The sequence below is a fragment of the Clinocottus analis genome, unplaced genomic scaffold (genome assembly GCF_023055335.1).
Source record: "Clinocottus analis isolate CAN_PGR_092001 unplaced genomic scaffold, fCliAna1.0.p SCAF_9, whole genome shotgun sequence".
NCBI lineage: Eukaryota > Metazoa > Chordata > Actinopteri > Perciformes > Cottidae > Clinocottus > Clinocottus analis.
Genome location: NW_027176251.1, coordinates 7,576,566 through 7,599,076, shown reverse-complemented (window position 1 = coordinate 7,599,076; position 22,511 = coordinate 7,576,566). Strand labels below are relative to the sequence as shown.

The window sequence follows — 22,511 nt, the reverse complement described above, 5'->3', positions numbered from 1 at the left end:
TCTATGGTTACACCTTTAACTCCCATTGCTGTTAGGTACACAAGCCGAGCTCACACCCATCAAAAGCTGTCAATTACCTGTAAGTCTGCATTCCAAAATAAGGGTTGTTCTACAAGCCAAGTCTTATGAATGGCACACTTTTGTCATCTATTATTCTTGGTAAAGCACATTCCTTCAACAGTTGAATCTGTATCAAGTCAAAACAGTGGCTTTAAAATACTTCCATATCAAGCGGGCCTTCACACTTGAAACCCCAGTTAAAATGTGGGAGACTGAGCTTGAAATTTAACGTCAGTTCATGAAATCCTCATTAAAGCTTAATCCTGACAGTGTCAAAACCACGGGTCATTGTTTCACTTAGAGTGCAGCCCTTCTTGATTTAACTCATGCCTTGCAAAATGTCTTTCCTTGATATTAGAAACATGCCTGTTAAGACACTATATTGGCACAAATTGTTCTTTACTTGTGAATTTGACAGAGTAAACAAATACACATTAAGGTTCTCTTTTTGACATTGAGAAAAAATGTGAGTCCTGCAAGGCTACCTTCATGTTGCGTAATTATGGCAAATATGAGCCAAACGTACCACTGGGCTTCTATCAAGAGAAGCAGATGCCAAGCATGCAAAGAGCATGTGCAAAAACCAAGTGCAGTAAATGTTGTCAGTACTCGTGTCCTGCATGCAACGAGTGCTCACAGACTGTAGCATACCTCAGTGACTGGCTGTGACACTGGAATGATTTTTAGGGTGTGATGCTTTGGGTAGGGCATCAAGTCATGCCTTACAACACTGCATCTAAAATGGTGCAATGGGACTTTTTATTTTTTAAACAAGCATATGACAACCTGAACAAATAGTTTTATTTAAAATAGCCTCTGTAGCATGTTGTCAGCAGAATCTGTGAATGAAACCCGACACCATTTAACTATAAACAAAACCTTTTAGTGAACTGAAATGATAACATCATACATTGTATTCTGTGACACACAATTTGATAGGAGCAAAAATAATACTTCTCAATTAACGTTACAATTAAGGTAACTTTGATTTTTGACAAGTTGTAAAAAAAAAATAAAAAACAGAAGTTAAAATGACAAAACTGCTTGTAACAAGCCCAGACAATGTAACATTTGAAAAATCTGTATCACACAAACAGCTTTAATGGATTGCTGTGTTAATGTGTTCCAAGTCTAAGATGGTGTTTGGACAATAAAAAACAGAAAAGCTATCTTTGTGCAGAACACACCTAGTTAAAGTCACAGTTTATAGACTAACTCAACTGTTTATTCAAACAATAATCAGCAGCCAGGATCAAAACTTAAAAAACAAAGTATCCTATCATTCCAGTGGCAGTAGATTTTTCTTAAAGCTTACAAACTCTTGTTTTGTCACAAATGTATTTAATAACATAATCTTACAAAACCACATTCATACGGGAGATATTTTAACAGTGATATTGCAATTAAGCAAAAGTCCACAGGGGGAGCTTGGCTCTCCTTTTGTTTTGAAAATTATCTACTGCGCTACTAAATATGGAAATTACATTCAGTCACATTCTGTCTTTCGCTCTCACACACAAAAAACTTCCATCCCTTGGTTATAAATACATCTAAAACACACACCAGCTCTCACTCATTAGGGATGTCAATGACCAGTTCAGCCTCGTCTCCCTCCCCTCTGTCTTCATCTCCCCTGTCGCTGTCTCCATCGCTCTCTCCCTCCTCCTCAGCTGCATCTCCACTAAGCATCTGCCTGGGAACCCAGCTGAAGGGGCCGCTGGCTGCCGGAGGGACCGCAGGGGCTGATGGGTAATTAGCTGCCATTGGGGCAACAACCTGAGAGAAATTTGAAATAAAGCAAACATTTTAGGAATGACAAAAGGATTGGCGACGTAATGAAGGAATATGGCGTATGGCCGGATGGCCGCATCACACGTACAATAATCAGGACAAAGTAAGCAGCATGTACATAAACTTACAGACCAGAGGGCCAAACTAAAATGTCTTAGGCATAAACATAATTATCCTGAAACGATGTCATCAGAGGTAATATTAAATAAAGTTGAGTACAATGTATATGAAAACCTGTCAGCAATAGTGCAACAAAGTCAAATTCACAAGATAGAGTATTGTGGACTATCCAAGAACATAAAAGCAGAAACAAAAATATTTCCTCTTTCTAATGTAAATATGCTGTAACCAAAATATAACCTACTGGAAATGGTATAATGTACCATCTAATGTAAATGGCACATTCATATGAAGGATGTAAAAAGTAAGCAGTATATCTGCATTATTATCTCTTAATGTCCTTTTTCCCCTTTTCTCTCACCTTCCCCGTTGTGTCTCTCTTGTTTTTAGGCGTCTTTGTTTTTCTCTCTTTCTTCATTCTTTCAGCTGGGGGAGCCAAATACTCTGGCGGGAAGGGCATCTGCCCAACACACATGCAGGCCCGAAATTGCCAAATGACCACACCAACACATGTGCACACAGGCATAAGCCATTTACAAGACAAACAGACACACGCACACACAAAAACATACAAAGAAGAATGAACAATGCAAGGACAGTGAAGCTATTATAGGCATCAAACTAAAAATGCAATAAATAAAGAGATAAAACAAACTCATGGATAAAATGACAAAATAATATAAACAATGCCAAATCAAAACAGGGATAGTGTTTGCTGATGAGGAAATGGCAGAGGCAGGAATGCAACTGTTGCTGATTCAGAGAAAAGAAAGGGAAATGGAAACTCACAGTGTTGAGGTAGGGTCCAGAGCCTGATGACTGCAGGGGATTCATACCAGGACGGGAAAGCAGGGAGAGATGAGGGGAGGATGATGAGGGAAGACATGACCCAGGACTATTTCTTCGCCTGAAAAACAAAAAAAGAGATTACCAGAGAAATTACTAGAAACTTATTCAGAGATCAGAATGTTTTCCCCACATCGGTCCATTTGGTTCAATGGGTAACAGCAAGCCGGTGTAATAAAAAAACTAACTATTTTTATGATTTATTTTGTTTTTGTTTTAGCCTTCCCTTCCATATACATTATAATCAATTGTTGTTCTCATCCCAAAAGTAAGGGTTCCGATAATGTTTTCCGGAGCAGATCAATCTGAAAGTGGCAGCCTCATGTTTTGAAAAAACAGGAAAAAAAAACAATGATGCCGATTACTTTTTTGCTCCGTCTCGTTCTCGTTCCCTGTCCCTGAGGCCTTCTCCTTCACTATTGTCTGAAGAAACTGTTGCTTCTGAATCTGCAACAGAACACAAGAAAACCTGAATCCACCAACGCTGTAGTCGATTGGTTTCAACACTTCAGAAAGAAATGACAGTTGGCCACAGCAATAAAGACTCAGTGGTTTCAGAAAGCCTTTAGATTGAGGTGTAATAACTACCTGAGGAGTCTTCATCTACTCTCTCATACTGCAGCAGTCTGTCCAGAAGGAAGCTGGAAAACAAGTGGATGACATCACGGTTAATGAACGCACATGTTGATTAACCTCCACACATCTTCATGTGACTTCACCTTTTGTCTCTGGAAACTTTGAGAAGTTTTCTCTGCGACCTCCTCAGCTCCTCCTGAAAGCATTCCTGTTCCTGGGAAAAGAAAACCAGACGCCAAGTATGTTTTAGTAAAGTGCTTAAAGATGAGGATGGACTGACTCTTCAGACTCGGAATAAATGTACTCACGTAGACAAGAAATTTTAACTTTCGTTTGAGGTTTTTATATTTCCGCTTGTAGTCGACTTCCACGTCAGCTTGACCGTTCATTTCTGAAACCAAACATGCACGATGAAACACTGAAGTCTACCGTCTGTTGTAGTTACAAGTGAAGGTACCCGTATGCTAAGCTAAACAGTAGCTTTAACAGAGCTGCTGGTCTCACGGCCCGCAAACATATACAACCAGATTTATTTAAAAATATGCACTTCAAATTAAAACATGCTGTCGGGGTATTACAAGGTTATCTTATCCTTGAACCCCATGTGGTACCTCTTGATTGAGTCTGTCTGTTCGACATGCTTTTGTTTACTTCCGTGACGTCGTTGTCTTCTTCTTCTGCTGTTGCTCTTTTTTATCCCCTCTTGTTCTTCTTCTTCCCGGGTTTTAGTGGCAGCAGCGTGCATTACCGCCCCCTCTGTTCCTCATTTGAACCGCTGATTAAATCACATTCTTACTTATCCTGTTGGGATTAGTTGTCTGATCGAATCAAATAAATGCCACTGATATTTTATTTATTAAAACATTTAATAAATTCGGGATTTATTTTTTCCGGCCTTCTTGGGATCATCTTGAATACGTTTCCTTTCTTGTTCAATACTTTGGACAAAAAAACAAAATCATAATAAGGACAAAACAAGACAGACAAAACAAAGCACATCAAGATTTTTTTGTTGTTGCTATGACTATAGAGTCTTTAAGAGTGGCAATATTGTTTGTATTGTTTTTGATACATTTATTGTATCTGCCTTTATCTGGCAGTAACACTGTAAACAGTTCATTCATTTGAAATAGCCAACATTGATTTGCAGCTGCTTTGATCCTCAGTCGGGAATTGTTGTGCATGCTTCCATGACTTCTTGCAGTGATCCTTTGTATTTTATTGAATCATCCTCTAAGTGTCCCCTCTACCTGCCGAATACTGTAATGCACTGAGTTTGCAGTTCAACCCCAGCTCAGCACAGTGACTTGCCACAACCCAGCACTATGAATTATAGATGAGGAACATTTGCAGATGAGTAATGCTGCCTCACTGCACATACCCATATCCAGACCCACCCGCCCCCCGAGTCAAGGAGGGGGGGAGTGGCACAGACTAAGTAAGAAGTAAAGGTATAAAAATATGAGATATAAGAGCAAGGCAGATAAAAAGTGAAAGGAGTCTTGGCTGGGCAGATGGATGCACACTATATACTGCTATAGAGGGGAAGAGAACAGAAGTGCTGCACATTGAGAAACAGGGCCGCCCTCTCAGACAATACGAAACCCAGGAGGGCACGGACAGCAAAACAAGCACTGAATCATCTTACACCCCTAGACATTAAAGGGAGCCAACTTGCAAAAATAAACCTGCATTGTCACCCTTCCGGGCAAAACAACTGCAGATATGAAACACAGTATCTGCCCCTTTCAACCGACAGATTCTTCTTTGATTCCAAAGAGACCGGCAGACAGAAATAGACTCTTCTGTGTCTACTGCCATAAATCGCTGTGCTGCCAGCCAAACAGCCAGCCACACGTCCTTCGGGTAGCTGGAGTCATCTGCCTCCTTTCCACCCTCCTCTCTCTCTCTCTATTCTTAATGGATCCATATATTCTCAAGTCAGGCTGTGGACACTGATCTGTACTTGTCAATACAATTTCTTCTGTTAATTTGCTGCTTGGAAGTATGTCCTTTGACTGTTGTTCTCATTGTGCTGGCATGTGTGTTTCCCCCCCCTCTCTCTCTCTTTCCCCCCGTCCTTTGCATCGTTGTGTCCTCAAATTTGTCGCTCCCTCTGACTCCGTCTATCACCTTTATTGTACTTTTCTTAAGAGTCTTCTCGATTTGTTTTGTCCAATTTGAAGAATCTGGAATGTACAAAAACCACAAAGACACCAACAAATGCAACGAAGGCCTTCTCAGCGAACAAAAGGTGAGCTCCATGTTTTATAGACACATTGTCTCTCATAATGTGACTATTTATTTGAAAGTTAATATATTTTATGGACAAAGAAAGTTTATTAAATAAGTATTGTTTCTATTCCATGTGCAATTTTTCTCCAAATATCTGTCTCCTTTGTGTGTGTTGCAGAGAAAGCTTATCCAGGCTATTAAAAGAATCAAGCACGAGGTAGATGAGTGCAGAGAAGCAGAGGGAGAGACGTACATAGAGTCATTGCAAGTAGAGGTACTGTTGCTGCATTATTAATCCTTGTATTTTTCTTAAAAAATACACCCTTTTCATAGTGATTCTAGTTTAACACAAACTAAATGAGTATATGAGTAAATATATTTTTAATCGACTATCCATCTGGTCACACTGGCTTTGTAGTCAAACGTAGGCTGAATTGATAGTCATTCATCTTTTCTCTCCTTTCAGAACCGTTTTGAAGATCTGGAACGAGAAATCAGAGCAGAGTTTCAGAACCTCCATCAATTCTTGGATGAGGAGGAGTGGAAGGACCTGGAGCGACTGAGGAGGGAGAGACAGAAACAAGTGAAGCAGCTGAAGGAAAGAGAGAAGAAAATAGCAACGCAGGGGAGAGACTTGGAGAGAGCAATCACAGTGCTAAACAACAAGTTGGCTGAAGAGAACAGTCCTAAACTGCTCACAGTGAGAAAGCACTTTTTCATGAGAAAAAAATTATCAACATGAAGAGATGACATCTGACTAGCACTTCAGTTTGGCTTGCACTAACTATACAAAGTGTTGATGGGGTGATTTAAATGTAGAGTGAGCTAATGTGTGAACAGGGACAGAATGGGGAGGTGGAAAATAGTTTGGACTCCCTCCATGAAACTTTGTGAAAACTTTTTTGCACAACAGCAGAGCCACATGTGGATTTTCCAAGGTCACTGTAAGCATTCCCCTTGGCCTGGGTCGATACTTTACTTACTTGTGACTTGTCAAAATAAACTGTCTATAATTGCTCCTCATGTTTGGCCTCCTTTGAGCTTAGCGCTGCTGGGAAACGATGTGACTGTGCAGGTTCACATCAAAGGGACCAAATCCCAGCGATGCAGTGCAGCCCTGTGAGCTATTCTGCCCTCTGCGTCGGCACTCATTTGATCAATTAAAGACATTGATTGGCTAAACTGTTGACTTTCCTAGTTTTAAAAGTCAGAATCAATTTCTCATTTAAAAGTGAAAGACAAAAGGAAGTCTGCACATTAGTCAGCAATGAGGGATTGGCTGCAAAAGGCAGTCAGGCTGATGTCAGTTTGCTTTTGGAGTCCAAACTGTTATTGATTTAAATTGCTGTCCACTAGTATTTCAACCAAATTTGCTGAAATGTTTCTCTCATTGCAGGAAATTCAAGATCTCATAAAAAGGCAGGTTTTCTTAACCTAACATTTTTTTCTCCACTGTTTTCCCCACATCTCATTAGCATGTTTGACATTTCCTCCCATAGCTGTTCACCAATCTGTCTCCATAATCCTCACCCTGCTGTGTCTACCATGTTATAATTCCGCCATACATCATTCAGTCCTCTCCTCTTCCCATCTTGTCCAAGCAGGTCTCAGGTCAGCTTTGTTCCTCCAGCAGAGGTGAACATCGAGGTGCGCTCTGGCCAGTTTGTGGGGCCTATACAGTACAGGATATGGAAGCACATGAAAAGCTGCCTTTACCCAAGTATGTTCACACGTCGTTTTATATATCACATGCAACACAACCAAACTCACCATACTTAATCTCCATTTACCCACAGATATTACATCAATGACCATTGATTCAGAGACAGCCCACCCAAATCTGTCGCTGTCCCAGTCTTGCACATCAGTATGGTTTGAGGAGGACAAGGACACCAAGGATTGCCAGGCCAACCCACAACGGTTCCACTATTATTACTGTGTGTTTGGCCATCAGAGATTCACAACAGGCCGACACTACTGGGAGGTGGAGGTTAGACTAAAGACAGCGTGGAGGTTGGGTGTTGCGCGAGAAGATGTCCCAAGAGGGAAGATGGATAGTTCTGGCACCTCAAGTGGTTTCTGGACTCTGGCCCTGTATGGCGGATCTGTCCAAGCCTCCACAGAGCCAAAACCCACGAAGGTCAACGTATCGGTCCGTCTTGTCCGCATCGGCGTGTTCTTGGACTGTGAAAAGGAGGAAGTGTCTTTCTATAATGCTGTTACCATGGCCCCAATCTATACCTTCTCTATGGGAATGGTTGAGGTTCCTCTGTTCCCATTCTACAATCCATGTGACGCAGATGACGGGAAGAACACGGCAGCCATTAAAATCTTTAACCCTTCACTATGATGAGGAGCTGCAGGGATTTCCAACACAAATTGCTCACTTTATATTAATATAACTATGATACAATTTAGAGCTGAAGCAATGAGAAACATACTTGGTAAATATTTTAAATATCAATTAATGATGAGTATGACAAATTATCAAACAAAGATATATGCTTTAATTTGATTTATGTGAATCGTCTAGCCTAATTGGAAGCGATGTTTTCTAGATCAGAATCACAATCAGAACAGTTTAATTGCCAAGTAAGTTTGTACAAACAAGGAATTTGTCATGGCAGAAGGTGCATCATCATCCCTGCAGTAAACACATTTTAGAGGGAACTAACTAACTAACACTTGTGTAACCCCTTGTCTTTATGGAGTGCTCGCAATTTAAATGTGTTGAGCCAATATGTGTGCTAACAGTTTCTGTCAGTCACCTGCAGCCAAAGATCCTTCATAGAGACAGCTGCAGCACACCTGCCTAAATAGACTGGCCTCAGTAATTGGACCATGCCATTGTACCTCAGCCCGAGGGGTGTCCTCAGCAGCCGGCTATTCTGCACCATTAGGGAGAAAGGTCTCCTCTCCCCTTTCAATTAACATGGACTCACCAATTGATATACTCTGCAGTGGGAGAAGTCCTGCTGCTTTCATAGTGACCTTATTATGTCTGTCTGGAATTCTAGTTTGTCGTATTTCTCACTTTGTTAAGATTTTGTTCACCATCCTAAACCTGTACATATTATTGGGGCAATAAAATCCTTATATTTCCCACGTTACCCTACCTTCCTAGTCTTTGTTTACGCTGGCCCTTCACAAGCCTTATAATGTATTTGCTAAAACCTGCTGAAAAACTGTTGCAAATAAAGTACACAAGAAAATATATAAAACATGGCAGTTACTATAACCACAATCAGTTGTATCTGCTGTGAAAATAAAGGTGATGTGAATCAATTTTGAGCAGATGTATTTGTAGAAAGAGTCAAACAAAGCACTGGTTGTAATCAGCTGCCGGCCTGGAGACAAGCAGGCGTTAACAGCATTATGATTGGTTATGACTGGTTATAAATATCTCTGTTGTGGCTGTGGTATGAAGTGTCCTGGTTATGGAAGCTGGTATTATTGGGACGTGAGGCCTGAGGGGTGAGAATGTGACACGTCACATAGATATGGCTGACAACAAGTGAGAAGGCTCACTGACATAAAATAGACCGCTCCGAGACGGAACTGTCCTTCAGCGAGTTGGTTGCTCAGAGAATAGGAAATCAAAGACAACAGGATAGCAAATGTCTTAATCGTTTGTTTATTCTTAGTATTCCTTTAGACATGAAATAAAGAAAAATCTATTTTCTTTACAAAACATCTGTGTGAAGTATTGTGCAAAAAGGGAGTACAGAGAGAACATGTGGGATGTCACACCACACCCAGGCCAGAACAGCAGAAGTAAACAGAGAAGATTGGGGCAGAGACAACTCACACAGTGCAAGAAGTGCCAGTGGTATTAAAAGTAGTGGTGTATTTATTAGTGGGTTATCAGGAGTGGGTACAGCACCAGAATCCCTCTGGCACCAGTTTGATGTAATAACTCCAATCCCACTAGACTGAGCCTTCTTAAAGATGCTGGTACGTGTAAACCAAAGGCTTGTCCTGCCCACCACACACTGTCTGCCTCTCTCTTATCCCTACTCTCGCTGGAGTGCTATAACAACCACTGACAATATATAGTGTAGATGGTGCATGAAAATGCTGTTTTACCAGCCTCTCAATTGCTTACCACAACATAACCATCACAAAGCTTTTTCATTCATCAGCTGCTGTCATGAATTCACGCGTGCACTCCTAACTGTGACACCGACTCGATTAATGTAATGGTTAAACACCCTCACACTCGGCACTCCTTATGTTACCCAACGTCGTCTACAAAACCTGGAAGTCAGACTTTTATTATCCCTTTCAATACAATCTGTAACATATACCCTATTTATTAGCATATCATAGGCCAGTCATCGGTGCAAACAGCCTTCTTGAATATCCTTCCTATTCAGAAAAAGGTGCCGTTAGGAGTGTCTTCAAATGTAGGAATACAGGCCAACTATCCAGTATACGTTTTAGGCACTAAACAAAGACAAGTCACTCAAATATCTCAAAGTTACAATATCTTTTACAATATGTTGTGGCTTTAAACATTCATACTCATGACTTAAACACAGCACACGTTGCAAGACGACTTAAGCAGGCACATGTATACCTCACGACAGACGGATGAGCACACAGGACGTATAGCTGCATCATTCTGTACAAACTGCCTATGCATAGATCCAACACGCACAAACACACTCATACAAAGTGCACAAATGCTGAAAGAGAAAAAGTCCAAACACACAATGATGGCAACAGTAAAACATCCCTCATCTGTCACGCACACAGACACAACTTTAGGACAATAAAAGCCTGTTTTAATGTTGTGGGCATGCTGCAGTCAGTGCTTTAAGTGGCATAGGTTAAACATTTTAATACAATATGTAAATACTGTGAGAGGTGCTGTATGCTGTGAGTATAGTCAGGTTGAAATGCAATGAATGCAGATTATTGATCTAAAAAGATCTAATAAAATCTTGATGGATTTTTACAATATTTGGTTCTTAAATTAGTTTAAGACGTTTGTGAATATTAGTGTATATATTACTGTATGTGTATATATTTTATATTCTGGATTTAGGGTTGGTGAGGGATTTTAATTAGTTTTCTTCTTCATCATCAAGTATAATACAATAACCATTCTATACACTAGAAACATTCAGTCTTAAGAGGGTTAAACCGGCATACGCATGCAATATTTACAAGGCTGAATGTGTGTCTGTGTGTATATGTATGTATGAAGGAAATTCTGAATTGGATTGTGTGTTTTTTTCAGAGATCCAAGCTACAAATGAGGCATATCCAGTCTTTTCATATTAGAATGCTTTTGTTCATGTGTAATACATCACACCATCTGATACTGTTTGTCCATTCAACATCAAAGCCTTTAAATTTGTTTTTTTTTTTGGAGGGGAATGGGTGGGGTAGGGAGGTATATATAATATTCATTGATCTTAGTATCTAAGCTGACATCTAAACATATCTTCATGGCATGTGATAATGTGTTGCAGCTGTTACTGAAGCTCAAACTTCAACAGCTATGTACAGCGTGTGATCAAGAGGGCTTTCATTTCCATATTGATGTCCAATCAAGTGTTTTGAGATGACATTGGCTAAAAATTGCATGCATTTTGTCTGTTCTATCCACATGCTGATAGAGAGACAAGCAATTTATATGGAATACGATTCGTAATTAATATCAAATGTCAAATAAAAACAGCAAGTTGTACACAACTACGTTTAACAATCAACAAGCTGCATTTGTTATGTGAAGTTTTTAGAATCAGAGTCTCAAAGGTTATTTGTTAGTTGGTGAGTGTGATATTGTTATCAAAGAAAAATTGTGTTCAGGCATTAGCCATGTTAAATCAAAGTCTTTGCCCCAGGTTTAGTGGTTTCTTCATTATTTGGTGAGGTTGGAGGGGGAGGGGGGGTTCAATTGTCTACAGAAGTGGTAGACGGAGAAGATCTCAGGGCCTTTCCTCGGTTATTGCAGGGACAGTTCTCAAGTGGTGGTAGTTGCATCCTCAGCCACGGTGTCTTCTTTGCTCGCCTCCAGCGCAGCACCACTAGATTTCTGCTCCACTTCAGGGGTTTTAGGGGGAGCAGCTTTTGGAGCTCCGTTAATATCGACGTGATCTGGGCTTGATTTGGAATCCAGGCCTGGCTCAGGTGTACCGTTGGTAATAGGCTCCGGTGTGGTTGGTTTGGGGCGCTCAGCTTTGGGCGTCAGAGCACTCTTGCTCTCCGGTGTGGGAGTGGTGGTTTTAGGAGTAGCTGGTTTAGGCTCTGGACTTGGGCTAGGTGCAGGATTTGGATCAGCTGGACTCAGCCTAGCCTTGGGCTCAGGGCTCGAGGCAGGGCTGAGCTTAACATCCGCTGGTTTGGGCACGTCCAACTGTGCTTCCACTGGTTGATCAGGGGCTTTCTTGGTCTCGGGTGCAGGGCAGGCTTTAGTTTTAGCTACTGGACTGGAATTAATTTCCAGAGCTGGAGGAGTGCTTGGCTTGGACTCAGCAGCGGCAGACGGCGGACTTGGTTTGGTTTCAGAGTCAACAGAGATGCTTACGGCCACAGAGTCAAGGTTTTCAGGGGCATCAGTGTCAGTGTCTAGTGGGAGGGCGGTGTTGAAGCCAACGCCAGAGTCACTGGTGTCTAGGTTACCGACCCCAACCTCTTTAGAGGAAACCTCCAGACCCTGAGTTTAACAAACAATAAGATATGGCATGAATAGTTTTATAGAAAACAAGGAGTGCTTTCCAGGAGAAATAAAAATATGTTTAGACAAGATAAAACAGACACACAAAGCAATAGAAAGGGAGCATATATATAAATATATATATAGGATGTAAAGAGAGTAAACAAAACTGAAGCTAATAATAAACTGAAATTTCATTAAACAGGAGAATAAACGTCACAGCTCAGTTACAGTGCAGTGCAAGGATAAATAGTTCCAAATCAAATTGAATAAGAGGCAGTGGAAAACAGAAAGGTTTTAGGTCTTGTTTTAAAAGAACTGAGATTTGGAGCAGATCTCAGGTCTTCTGGGAGTTTGTTCAAGGTATGCGGGGCACAAAAACTGCGTCCCTATTATAGTTTTGAATCAAAGTACAGTAAGGGGGCCAGTCCCAGAAGACCTGAGAGGTCTGAAGGGATCATCACATAGCAGCAGATCAAAAATGTAGGTTTGGACCGAAACCATTCAGAGCTTTATAAACCAAGAGTATTATGAACGTAATTATTTGTTACACAGGAGGCTACTGCAAAGATCTGAGACCTGGACTGATGCGATCCCCTTTCTTGATCTAGCAGCAGCGTTCTGAATAAGCTGCAGCTGTCTGAACGCAGAAAACAGTATAACAGGGACACATTATTAAAAAATTCTGACAGATTCAGTTTTAAGAAAGAATTATCACAAATCCTTACTTTAATATCCACCTCAGTGCTCTGAGATTTCTCTGTATTGTCTGCCTGGGAGTGCTTAGATTCCTCACTGAGTTTAGTGATGTTCTTGACCACCTGTGTAGATTGCACACAGACAAAAAAAATGTCATTCATAATATCCTGACACACATCCTCATCATCAACATCATCTTCACATTGTCATTTGAATATTTGTCCCTCTGACCTGTCTGAATGCCTCTCCTTCATCCTCTTTGCCAGAATTCTGGGCAATGTTCTTCAAGTCAGCAGCCCTCTTGGTCCTTTTCTTCACTTTGATCAGACAAGACAGCAGACAAGCCAGCAGGAGGAAGACCAGCAGACCCAACAGGGCAATGATGGTCACATACAGTGACTCCAGCTTGTAGGCTGCATGGAGGCATGCCGGGAAAGGGGAGAGAAAGATGTGAGTGGGAAGGTAAATAATTCAACTGACCTTTTATCGGCGTTCTAAAATTCCAATGCATTAATACAGGAGACAAAATAAAGGGATATTCTTTCTTATTTAGCCACAAAACAATTATTATGGTTTGAATACCATCCTTTAGCAGCTGCCATAACAATATAAACCTATTGTTTAGTGCATTTTTCAACCTTTCCCATTCTTACGTTGCATTTCCAGGTAGACGGTGGACACAGTAAACCCCAGTATGTCAGTAATTTTGAACTGGCCCGCATCTGCACTCTTGATCTGATCCAGATAAACCCACGAACCCTCCATAGAGAGACGGTCCTCAAGACCCAGCTCTGTTTGCGCCTAGAAAAGACAGACATCATACACTTAACTTTAAAAAATGAACCGCAAAGATACATGCAACATTAATGAATGATGCAATATAAAAAATGAGGTAAACACCAACTACAATTGTTAAAATTTAAAGTTAAATTAAAGGCACTAGTCAAACTAAATTTGTCGGATATTTAATAGGTCTGGCCTTCAGCACCTTTATATATATATTGTGCATAATTCTTAATCACAAGAGTGGTGAGGCTAAAGAGCGACAGTTACACTCGTAAATTCCCCTTTGTCCAGCAGCAGACGAGGTGTGGGGTCATTATTCGGGGTGTAATAGAGATGGACCAAGGAGCTGTTGAGTATCAGGTTGATCTTCAGTCTTTTACCGTATGGCAAGGTCACAAAGTTTTGATGGTCTGCAAAAGAGACAGACAAAGAAAGGAGGACATACAATAAATACATCACAGCAGTGTTTACAGGCCCAAGGATCATCTAAAATGCATTAGCCTGCTTGGGCCCATTAACATTTGCATCTTTAAAAAGCTATTATGTCGATAAAGAGCAGCGTAACAACACGAAAGGAAAAAACAGCAGCATCCTGATAGAAGGTGCTGACCATTAAAAACATGACAAGCACGGAAGAAGAAAAGATATCCGTCTTCATTTGGTCTCTCACCTCTGACATTGAGACACTCCTTTCTTTGGATATTGCCTTCAGCATCCCTGACAGTGTAGCTACCTTCGTCTGCACCCGTGACAGCCCTGAGAGTTACGTGGCGCTCATTGACGCTGATTCGACCCTGGTAGCCGTCCCTGGACATCCCTGTACTGGTCAGCAGCACCAGAGCAGGTCTGTAGCAGGAGAAAGTCAGAGAGGATGAACTCTCCTTAATCTTTGTCTGTAAGTCTGAGACTTGCTGTCGCAGTGCATGCACATCATAGTTGGAAAATGCCATCACAGATTCTGTTGGTTTAAAATGTCAGTGCCATTTGACCGACTACCTAGATGTCTGGTTGGCCTCCACAGCACTGGGCCTGTACTCCAGGGTGATGGGAGGAGTCACCCTTAACAGCGGGACATGGTAGTTGTCTCCATATTTAATGCTCTGCTCGTTGGAACAATCTAGAAGGTAAAAACAGGGTGGTGAACAGTTTGTTCTTAAGTAAATGAAAGCAACAAGGTTAATTCAAGAGAAAAGGAAATTGCATTTAAGTTGAAAGGATGAAGAAAAAGAGAGTGTTTATTTGCTTCAAGTGAAGGAAAACATGAAGAGCGAGAAAGGACATATAGGAGTGAAGAAGAGGGAGGAAGAGGGAATGGCTTGACACCAAGGGGGACAGAGTGTCAAGAAAAGAGCACTGATCCAAAAATATCAGGGCAGCTGAAATGACAGGGTGTACAAACCAAACAGAGGAAAAAGGCAGCAAAGACAAGATAAAGACAGGAACACAGCAGGGAGGGAAAGAGAGAGGAGTGGGTTGGTGGTTAAAGAGCTGCATAATTACTGCCTGGCATCTCCGGCATGCTCTAACACTCTTAGGACACACACACACAAACACACACAGTACTCCCTCCATATGGCACATCTCTCACATATTGCTACGCTACAGTCGCCTTTATCCACGCTGGGTTTGATCCCACCGCCTCCTCCTCTCATGTTTGTGTGTCCAATCTCTTCAGAGGCAACGCTGCTGCAACTTGTAACACTCTGAGAACAAACAGGATGTGTAACTGAGAGGTTTATTTGGCTGCTGACTGCATGATTAAAACAGGACAACACCTACACTTCAACAACTCTGACTCTTGATCATATAAGAGGCTTATTCTTCATCCTGGGGTTGAGTAGCACTGACACCTGTCTGCTCTCACATTCACGCACATTTTAGCTTCTGTCTTGCGGGAACCAATCTTTATTTGCTCATACTCCATCCTAGCTGCAAATTGGGGGCGGGACACAATACATATATCTCTGGCAGTGTGGTTCCTGATCACAACTGATTACAGTGGCCAAAAGATCCTCTGCTCAGAGGGCCTTGCAAATGATTTTGATGATGATGTTGTAGAAGAAGAGGTTTTTGAATGCGATGATCTGATCTCATGGTTCTATGCTCTGACCTTAAGGTTCTATGCTCTGACCTCAATGTTCTATACTCTGATCTCAGGGTTCTATGCTCTGATCTCAGGCTCTGAACTCAGGGTTCTATGCTTTGATCTCAAGGTTCTCTGACCTGAAGGTTCTATGCTCTGCCCTCAGAGTTCTATGCTATGACATCAGGGTTCTATACTCTGATCTCAGGGTTCTCTGACCTGAAGGTTCTATGGCATGGGTCTTCTTAAATGGACTGCCTGTGATGTCACTTCCTCATATGGTTGGAACTTACACGTTTGCACAGAGAAGCCTGATGGACGAGCCACTCAAATAATCAAGGAATGAGAGTTGTCACATGACTCAGAGACTTAATGGACACAACGTCACATGCAACAATGTCTTGTTCCAGTTCTGCCTGTGAGAGTGAAACATGTCAGTAGAGGCTGTGCTTCAATACCATTCCTCATGTAACATATACTTATTCTATCCCGTACCTCGGACAACAAGTGTAATGCGTTTGATGTCCTCTGGCTTCTCTAGATTCTTCACGGTGTACACGCCCTCATCTGTCTCACCCACAGCGTCTATAATGAGGTGGCTGAGGCGGCGGTTGAGTTTGGCCCGACTGTTGACCACAATGCCACCCCGCATCAGGAACACATCAGCCGACCGCTGAGCAGACCTGTTCCAAAACATGACGTCCAACGCGAGCGAGGGCAGCATGATGTGGAAATCCTCCCCGTAGAGCAAGGTCATGGAGTCGCCATTAGCTGGATGATATGAAGGACAAGGAACGGAGGAGTTGACAAACGCATCAGAGGGCAAGGAAAGTTCATCATTTATAATTGATGAGTGACACACTTAAAAATGTATGCACTGGTACACAGAGTCTTACCGTTCAGAGGCGCAGAAAGAGCTGTAAAAGAGGGTGAGAGAAAATACGTACAAGTAAAAACAGATATTGTGATTTTTTTATCATCAGTCTCTGAGTCCTTTTTCTTTCTATTAAAATAAAACAATACTTTTGTTTTCTACACTTTTTCTCACATGCTCTTCTGGATTACTTCACTAGTGTCTCTAATCCAGCCCATTCAAACTGAAATTACATTTTAATACAACAGTGCTTCCTGAGCAATTCATTTTATTATCAGAAATTAGTGGAAAAAGACACTATTTCCAGATCACTACTAGAGGGAACAGCATCACACCTGTTTCTGAACATACCTGTGGTGAGCAGCAAGCTGAATGCGATCACACCGACTGTCGCCATCCTGACGGATTGTTTTGTGCCTAGAAAGAGAAAAGGAAGATGTGTGAGGGTGTGTGTTAAGATAAAGTTGCTTATTCGCAGTGAAATTGGTGTCTGACATCGTTCCTGGATCAACCGACGATGAAGCATCCACTGAGGCAGAAACAGTGCACATCAGACTCGTGTAGGAAATTGTAGAAGTGTGCTTCTCGGTTTATTTTTGTTGCTTTGCATTCTTCAGAAGCAAGCGGTTGCTTTTAAATGGAACGTTCAGTTTGTCTTTATACTAGCTATAGAATATTGTGACTTTTGAAGTAAATATTGTCTGAAAATACAATTACAACCTTCTGGCTCAAATCAACTGTTTTTTGGATCTAGGATGCTCCGTGCACCAACTATATTGGGAATCGGTTCATTGGTTACACACATTCACACACACCATCCAAAATAGAGGTACAACAAAAAAACATTATCTTTGGTTTACTGCCAAGAGAAAAACTGTAAAATAATGAATAAAAAAGTAACTGCAGCCAGAAAAAGAATACATTGACACGATATTCTGACATGCTTCCTCGCTCAGTGGCATCACTGGCAGTATTCTAAGGTGTACAATATTCCTCTCAGTTTGAATCTCTTTGCTACAGAGACTTAAAAACCTTTTTTGCAGCATAAAATACACAGCAGGAGTTGCTGAAAAATGTTTCCAGGAGACATCCAGATCAGAAAGGGGGAACGACATAACTTCAACCAGCAGGTTTCTGCCGAATCTTGATTAATTGCAGCACGGAGTTGGAAATACAGGATGTGAACGGATCTCTTCTACGGTCACACATCACAGGAAACACATCAAGGGGTTGAAGCAAAAGAAACTATCCTGTGGTTGTCATTTACAACAGGAGGGAACACCTGCAATGCTCACAGTCAGGCAGTGCAGCAGCCAAATAGCATGCAGTCAAGGTTATATGCCACAAATTTGTCCTTACTATGTGAAAGTATACCCAGCCTCATAATAATGAAATGTATATGACTTATTATTCATACTTTGCAGCTGTCCTTCTGTAGTCTTCTATGTTCTTTCAAGTGGATTAGATTAAGAAAGACATTAGGCTATCAAATCGCGCTAAAAATAAAAAATGTAACTCCCTGAAGGGAATCTTGCAGTCCCTGTAAATTCAATTTAGAGCATTGCCTGGAGGTCATTATTGGACTATTGGACAGTGTCATTATAATGTGACTGAATTCAATTTAAGACCTGAACATGGGTCATTTTATGAGTCAAAGTTAGTGTTTTTAAAAGGCCATAGCAACAGGCATTTATGTCTTAGAGAGGCTCTTTCCTTTAAGTGTATGTGCATGTTTACCAAGGCCACCTGGCAGCGGATCACTGGAAAGGCTTGTCTATTGATTATGTGCCTGATTTTAAACACAGAATAATTCATGAATCTTGAGATAATTAAAATCATGAGGGTTTGCGTGACGACTCGGCTGAGTTCCCAACAGGAAATGTCCAGAACAAGAAGCTCTGCGGCGAGAACACATTTCCTACACCACATTAAGACTGACTTGGAGAAGAAGCGTGATTAAGTGCAACACTGAGGGGGTTACGATGATGCGAACTGAGGAAACACATCGAGTTTGTGCACACAAAAAAAGATGTTGCTGCGTTTTCGTTTACTACGCCGAGGAGGGGACTAGGAGGGAACACCTGCAGTGCTCACAGTCACACTTTGCAGCAGCTAATAAGCATGCAGTACAGATAAAAGTGTCTCATTGTAACACAGGAGACATCATGAGACATCCCACTCCTACTGGATATGACGAGGCATTTAGCCATCTTCACACTGTGAAGCAGCTTCTGTTTGCACTTTCTGTTTGATTGACACCTGCCTGTCTTTGAGCATGTGTAATCTGAACATATTTCTTAAAGAGCAGCAGCAGAGAGGATACTTCCTCTTATTGTTTAATGGAAATATTGTAATATTCCACTGCATGCTAATCTGACAAACAAAGTTGCAGAGAAGGCCTCACACATCCATTTTCACTATGTCTGCGACATCAGCACACCACACCCCACACAAGGTCCAAAAGCCCAGTGATTTTATTGAATTTGAAACAGAATATGGAACAAAGCTGCGTCGCACAGAAAAGTGTCTCTTGGCGAAAAAGCATTTGGTGTCTTTTGCTACAGTCATCTGTAAAACTCAAATTACACTGCAGTTGTACTACTTCAGTCCCCACCTTTATTTTTCAGGGACGGTTTTGATTTCTTCCCTGTGTTTGAAAACTCATGTGAGGCCACAGTGTTATGGACTGAACATTACTTTCAACTAGAAAACTGACTGTTGACCCCCGTAGCCATCCGCATTTAATTAATGCAGCAATCTGAGATGTAGGTTGGCTCAGAAGAAGGGGAGAAGTGAACCATGTCCATCTGTTTGTCACAGCAGTAGGCACCGCAGCCAATCTGGTGTTTCTACACAAGATCCGTGAAGCAAAAAACATAAAAGCCTCTCCTTCATTATTTTATGGTTTTGTGTACATTTGAGGCCAGCGCTAAGGCTACGAGGGCCGCCTCACCGAGCACAAACATGCAAGAACATGAAAACACGTGCAATAAGCTATATTATAACTGGCTTATTCACACACTGCCCTCTGGGCTATATACCATAGACACAGACGCGTATGCCATCTGCTATCTTTCCATGGCTTTCCCTCCCTTCACTCAGTCCTAATTTTACCTCCCTTGACTTTCTTCCCTCATTTCTTCCATTTTATCACTTCAGTCACCATTCTCACATCTCAAAGTGTTACTTTCTGCCACCATTACGACCTTGTCCAAGCCTCGCCTTGTCCAAGCCTCCCTATCCTCTACTGCTGCCTCCCATAACTTTCTATACCTCTGTTGGACAGCTCCGTATCATCTCTCGCTTTCTTTCCACCACATTGTGTCTTCTCATTATGGATCCCCGCAACCCAAACCCCAAGCTGAAGATCTCTGGACATCTCTCTCATTTCCTCTTTTTATCTCTCTCTCTCTCTCTCTCTCTCTCTCTCTCTCTCTCTCTCTCTCTCTCTCTCTCTCTCTCTCTCTCTCTCTCTCTCTCTCTCTCTCATTTCATCATGTCTCTTACATCCTTTCCTCCTCCTTGTATTATATAATCCAGCCAGTACATCCCACTCTGAAATCAAAGCCTGTGTCTGTGTTCCTTCTAACTCCAACCTCCCTACTTACTGGAAGGACAGACAGGTCTTTGTACTCATAGTTTAAAGAGGCGGAAATGCCTTCAATGACTGCAGATGTGGGGACCCTACAAAGCCACCTCTGTGTCTTTACCCTTCATCATTTCTCTCTCCTTTTCACTTTACTTTTCTCTCCTTTTTTACTTCTTTGCATAAGGGATGAGGAGAAGTGGCTCTATGTGATGATGAGGAGGCATGCTAGAAGTGAACTCAAACACAATTCACAGGCACACTGGTGCACACACTGCACCCTCTTTGAACAGCACTTAATATTTTTAAATTATGAGGCATCAAAAAAGTGAGGGAGGGGGTTGCTGCACCAAGAGACAAATGTGAAAATGGCAAGAAGTTTTAAAAAGTTAAAATAATTAGTTTCCCTTTGCTGACATGAGATGCATTCACAATTCAAATTATTCCACTCTGACTATCCCAAATGTCCAAAATGGTGCCCTCTGCATCACAATAACACATATCACATGTTTGATCAGCACAGCAGAAAGACATGATGCAGGTAAAAGCGGCTCAAACCAGCAGAATATCTCGTCTAGACAAAATCAAAACATGTCATTTCTGAAGTTTCTCTGGGTGAGAGCCTGTAGCGGCTGACAACCTATTTTCCTCTGAAGCTGGCTGCCGTGAACTAAAGGAAAAGACAGGTTTCCACCATATTGCTTGCACCTGTCAGATTTATTAAACTCTGTGGACATGAGGGAGGAGAGGGCTGGTGGAGCTGTGGACAGTATTGACAAAGACAAGAACACACAGAAGATATAGACTGTGGTCATGGTAAAAGATGAGATTATCATCGAGCCATTGCTCTCAGTGCTTTTGCCTCCTTGTCGCTCTGGTCACATCCTGAGCAGTACACTGCAGGCGGAGGCAGCACGGCCCTTCAGGCCGGCGCATCCTCTCAGATAATGGATGCTATTAAGCTTTTAAGTGTTGACAGTACAGGACATATCGACTACTGACATGAGCTCCTTAAATGAAGAGACTGCAGCCTTAGGAGAAGATGACGAGACTATAAATTATAATAATTAAGCTTTTTTTCTCCCCCCCTCTGATAAAAATAATGGTGGTCGTGATAATAAAAGTTATTTTTTTCTTCTTCCATGTTTAAGGTGGACTGATGACCGGTATATAGACCTAACCTACCTGTGTTTTAATGTAAGCGGTTTACATAGACGGCAGCCTAATAAGACACATCTGACAACATCATCCTGCCTCATACAAAATGAATATGCAATATATTGACTCTCACTTGGAGAATGGAATAAACCTCAAATATCAAATGATGGCGAAGCCGGCTCCATCCCGGGACCGTTCAGCCAGTTTACACGGTGCCGGGATGAACATATAATTGTGTGTGTGTGTGTGTGTGTGTGTATAGATATATATTATATCCATCCATCTATATAGCTGCATATATAACCCTTTCCTCATCGACAATATAATGTGCAGTTGGTGAAAACCCTTACAGATTTAGGTCTGACCATGCACCTCAGGGCCGGGATAGCCGATAAGCGCATCAACCAAAAAACCTGCAGAATTTAACCCGTCGCGCACTCGTCAGATTTAGGACGCGCATCCGCACATGCATGTGCGGGAGGAGAAGCGCCGCGGTGCGGCTCACCTACCGTTAACTGGCCGGTCGGAGCAGCGGTGCGGTCAGCGGAGTCGTCGGGGTGATTTCAGAGGAGGAAATATGTGTGGACGTGGACCGTTTTCTCCCTCGTCGTCTCCCTCCCTTCCAACCTCGCCCCCCTGAAGAGCTGCACTTCACGACTCGGGCTCAACATTTGGAAGGTGTTCAGAATATTCCGGGCTCTGCTCTCTCTCGGAGCCACTCGACTAGTGTCGGGAAACACCGGCCACCCTTCGCCCTCTGAAAGACACCTACGGTCATCTGACAGCGAGGAGGGGGGTTTATTCCACGAGGCGATCCACAGGCAAGCTCCAGATGAAGATGCCGACTCAGCAGAAAGTTATTAAGAGTCAATAAACAAGTTAAACAAGGACAGTTAAGCCAAAGAGGCTGAGTGTTCGGATTAGATCTGCATTTAAACTTCATGGATGCCTGGATGCATCCCATCCCATCACATATATTGTCCAAATTATTTACAAAACAAGAGCATTTCATGTTGGTCCATTGGCTTGA

The 22,511-nt window shown here is 41.9% G+C and overlaps 3 protein-coding genes across 6 annotated transcripts; 1 reads left to right on the top strand and 2 right to left on the bottom strand.

Moving 5' to 3' along the window:
- Nucleotides 1-921: 921 nt before the first annotated feature.
- On the bottom strand, nt 922-4,067 carry ino80e (INO80 complex subunit E). Of its 2 annotated transcripts, XM_068570145.1 has the most exons (8): nt 4,005-4,067; nt 3,702-3,784; nt 3,537-3,607; nt 3,406-3,458; nt 3,183-3,264; nt 2,761-2,878; nt 2,333-2,431; nt 922-1,836 (listed from the first exon to the last, which is right to left on the bottom strand). In XM_068570145.1, the coding sequence occupies exons 1-8, from the start codon at nt 4,030-4,032 to the stop codon at nt 1,630-1,632; spliced, it is 741 nt and encodes a 246-aa protein (XP_068426246.1). In that variant the 5' UTR covers nt 4,033-4,067; the 3' UTR covers nt 922-1,629. The 2 variants fall into 2 exon arrangements, with proteins under 2 accessions (XP_068426246.1, XP_068426247.1); XM_068570146.1 differs by lacking the exon at nt 2,333-2,431.
- Nucleotides 4,068-7,435: 3,368 nt separating this feature from the next.
- si:ch73-54f23.4 (E3 ubiquitin-protein ligase TRIM39) lies at nt 7,436-7,978 on the top strand. The gene has a single exon (XM_068569739.1). It carries the CDS (start codon nt 7,436-7,438, stop codon nt 7,976-7,978), a length of 543 nt encoding a protein of 180 aa, XP_068425840.1.
- Nucleotides 7,979-9,244: 1,266 nt separating this feature from the next.
- si:dkeyp-77h1.4 (uncharacterized) lies at nt 9,245-22,228 on the bottom strand. Of its 3 annotated transcripts, XM_068569985.1 has the most exons (12): nt 21,991-22,228; nt 17,089-17,154; nt 16,760-16,780; nt 16,359-16,634; nt 14,777-14,897; nt 14,451-14,626; nt 14,048-14,190; nt 13,648-13,795; nt 13,226-13,407; nt 13,024-13,116; nt 12,875-12,935; nt 12,166-12,295 (listed from the first exon to the last, which is right to left on the bottom strand). In XM_068569985.1, exons 2-11 carry the CDS (start codon nt 17,132-17,134, stop codon nt 12,903-12,905), a joined length of 1,239 nt encoding a protein of 412 aa, XP_068426086.1. In that variant the 5' UTR covers nt 17,135-17,154; nt 21,991-22,228; the 3' UTR covers nt 12,166-12,295; nt 12,875-12,902. The 3 variants fall into 3 exon arrangements, with proteins under 3 accessions (XP_068426084.1, XP_068426085.1, XP_068426086.1); XM_068569983.1 differs by lacking the exon at nt 12,875-12,935 and having other exon boundaries at nt 9,245-12,295; nt 21,991-22,224; XM_068569984.1 differs by lacking the exons at nt 12,875-12,935; nt 16,359-16,634; nt 16,760-16,780; nt 17,089-17,154; nt 21,991-22,228 and adding exons at nt 15,369-15,483; nt 15,560-16,259 and having other exon boundaries at nt 9,245-12,295.
- Nucleotides 22,229-22,511: the final 283 nt, after the last annotated feature.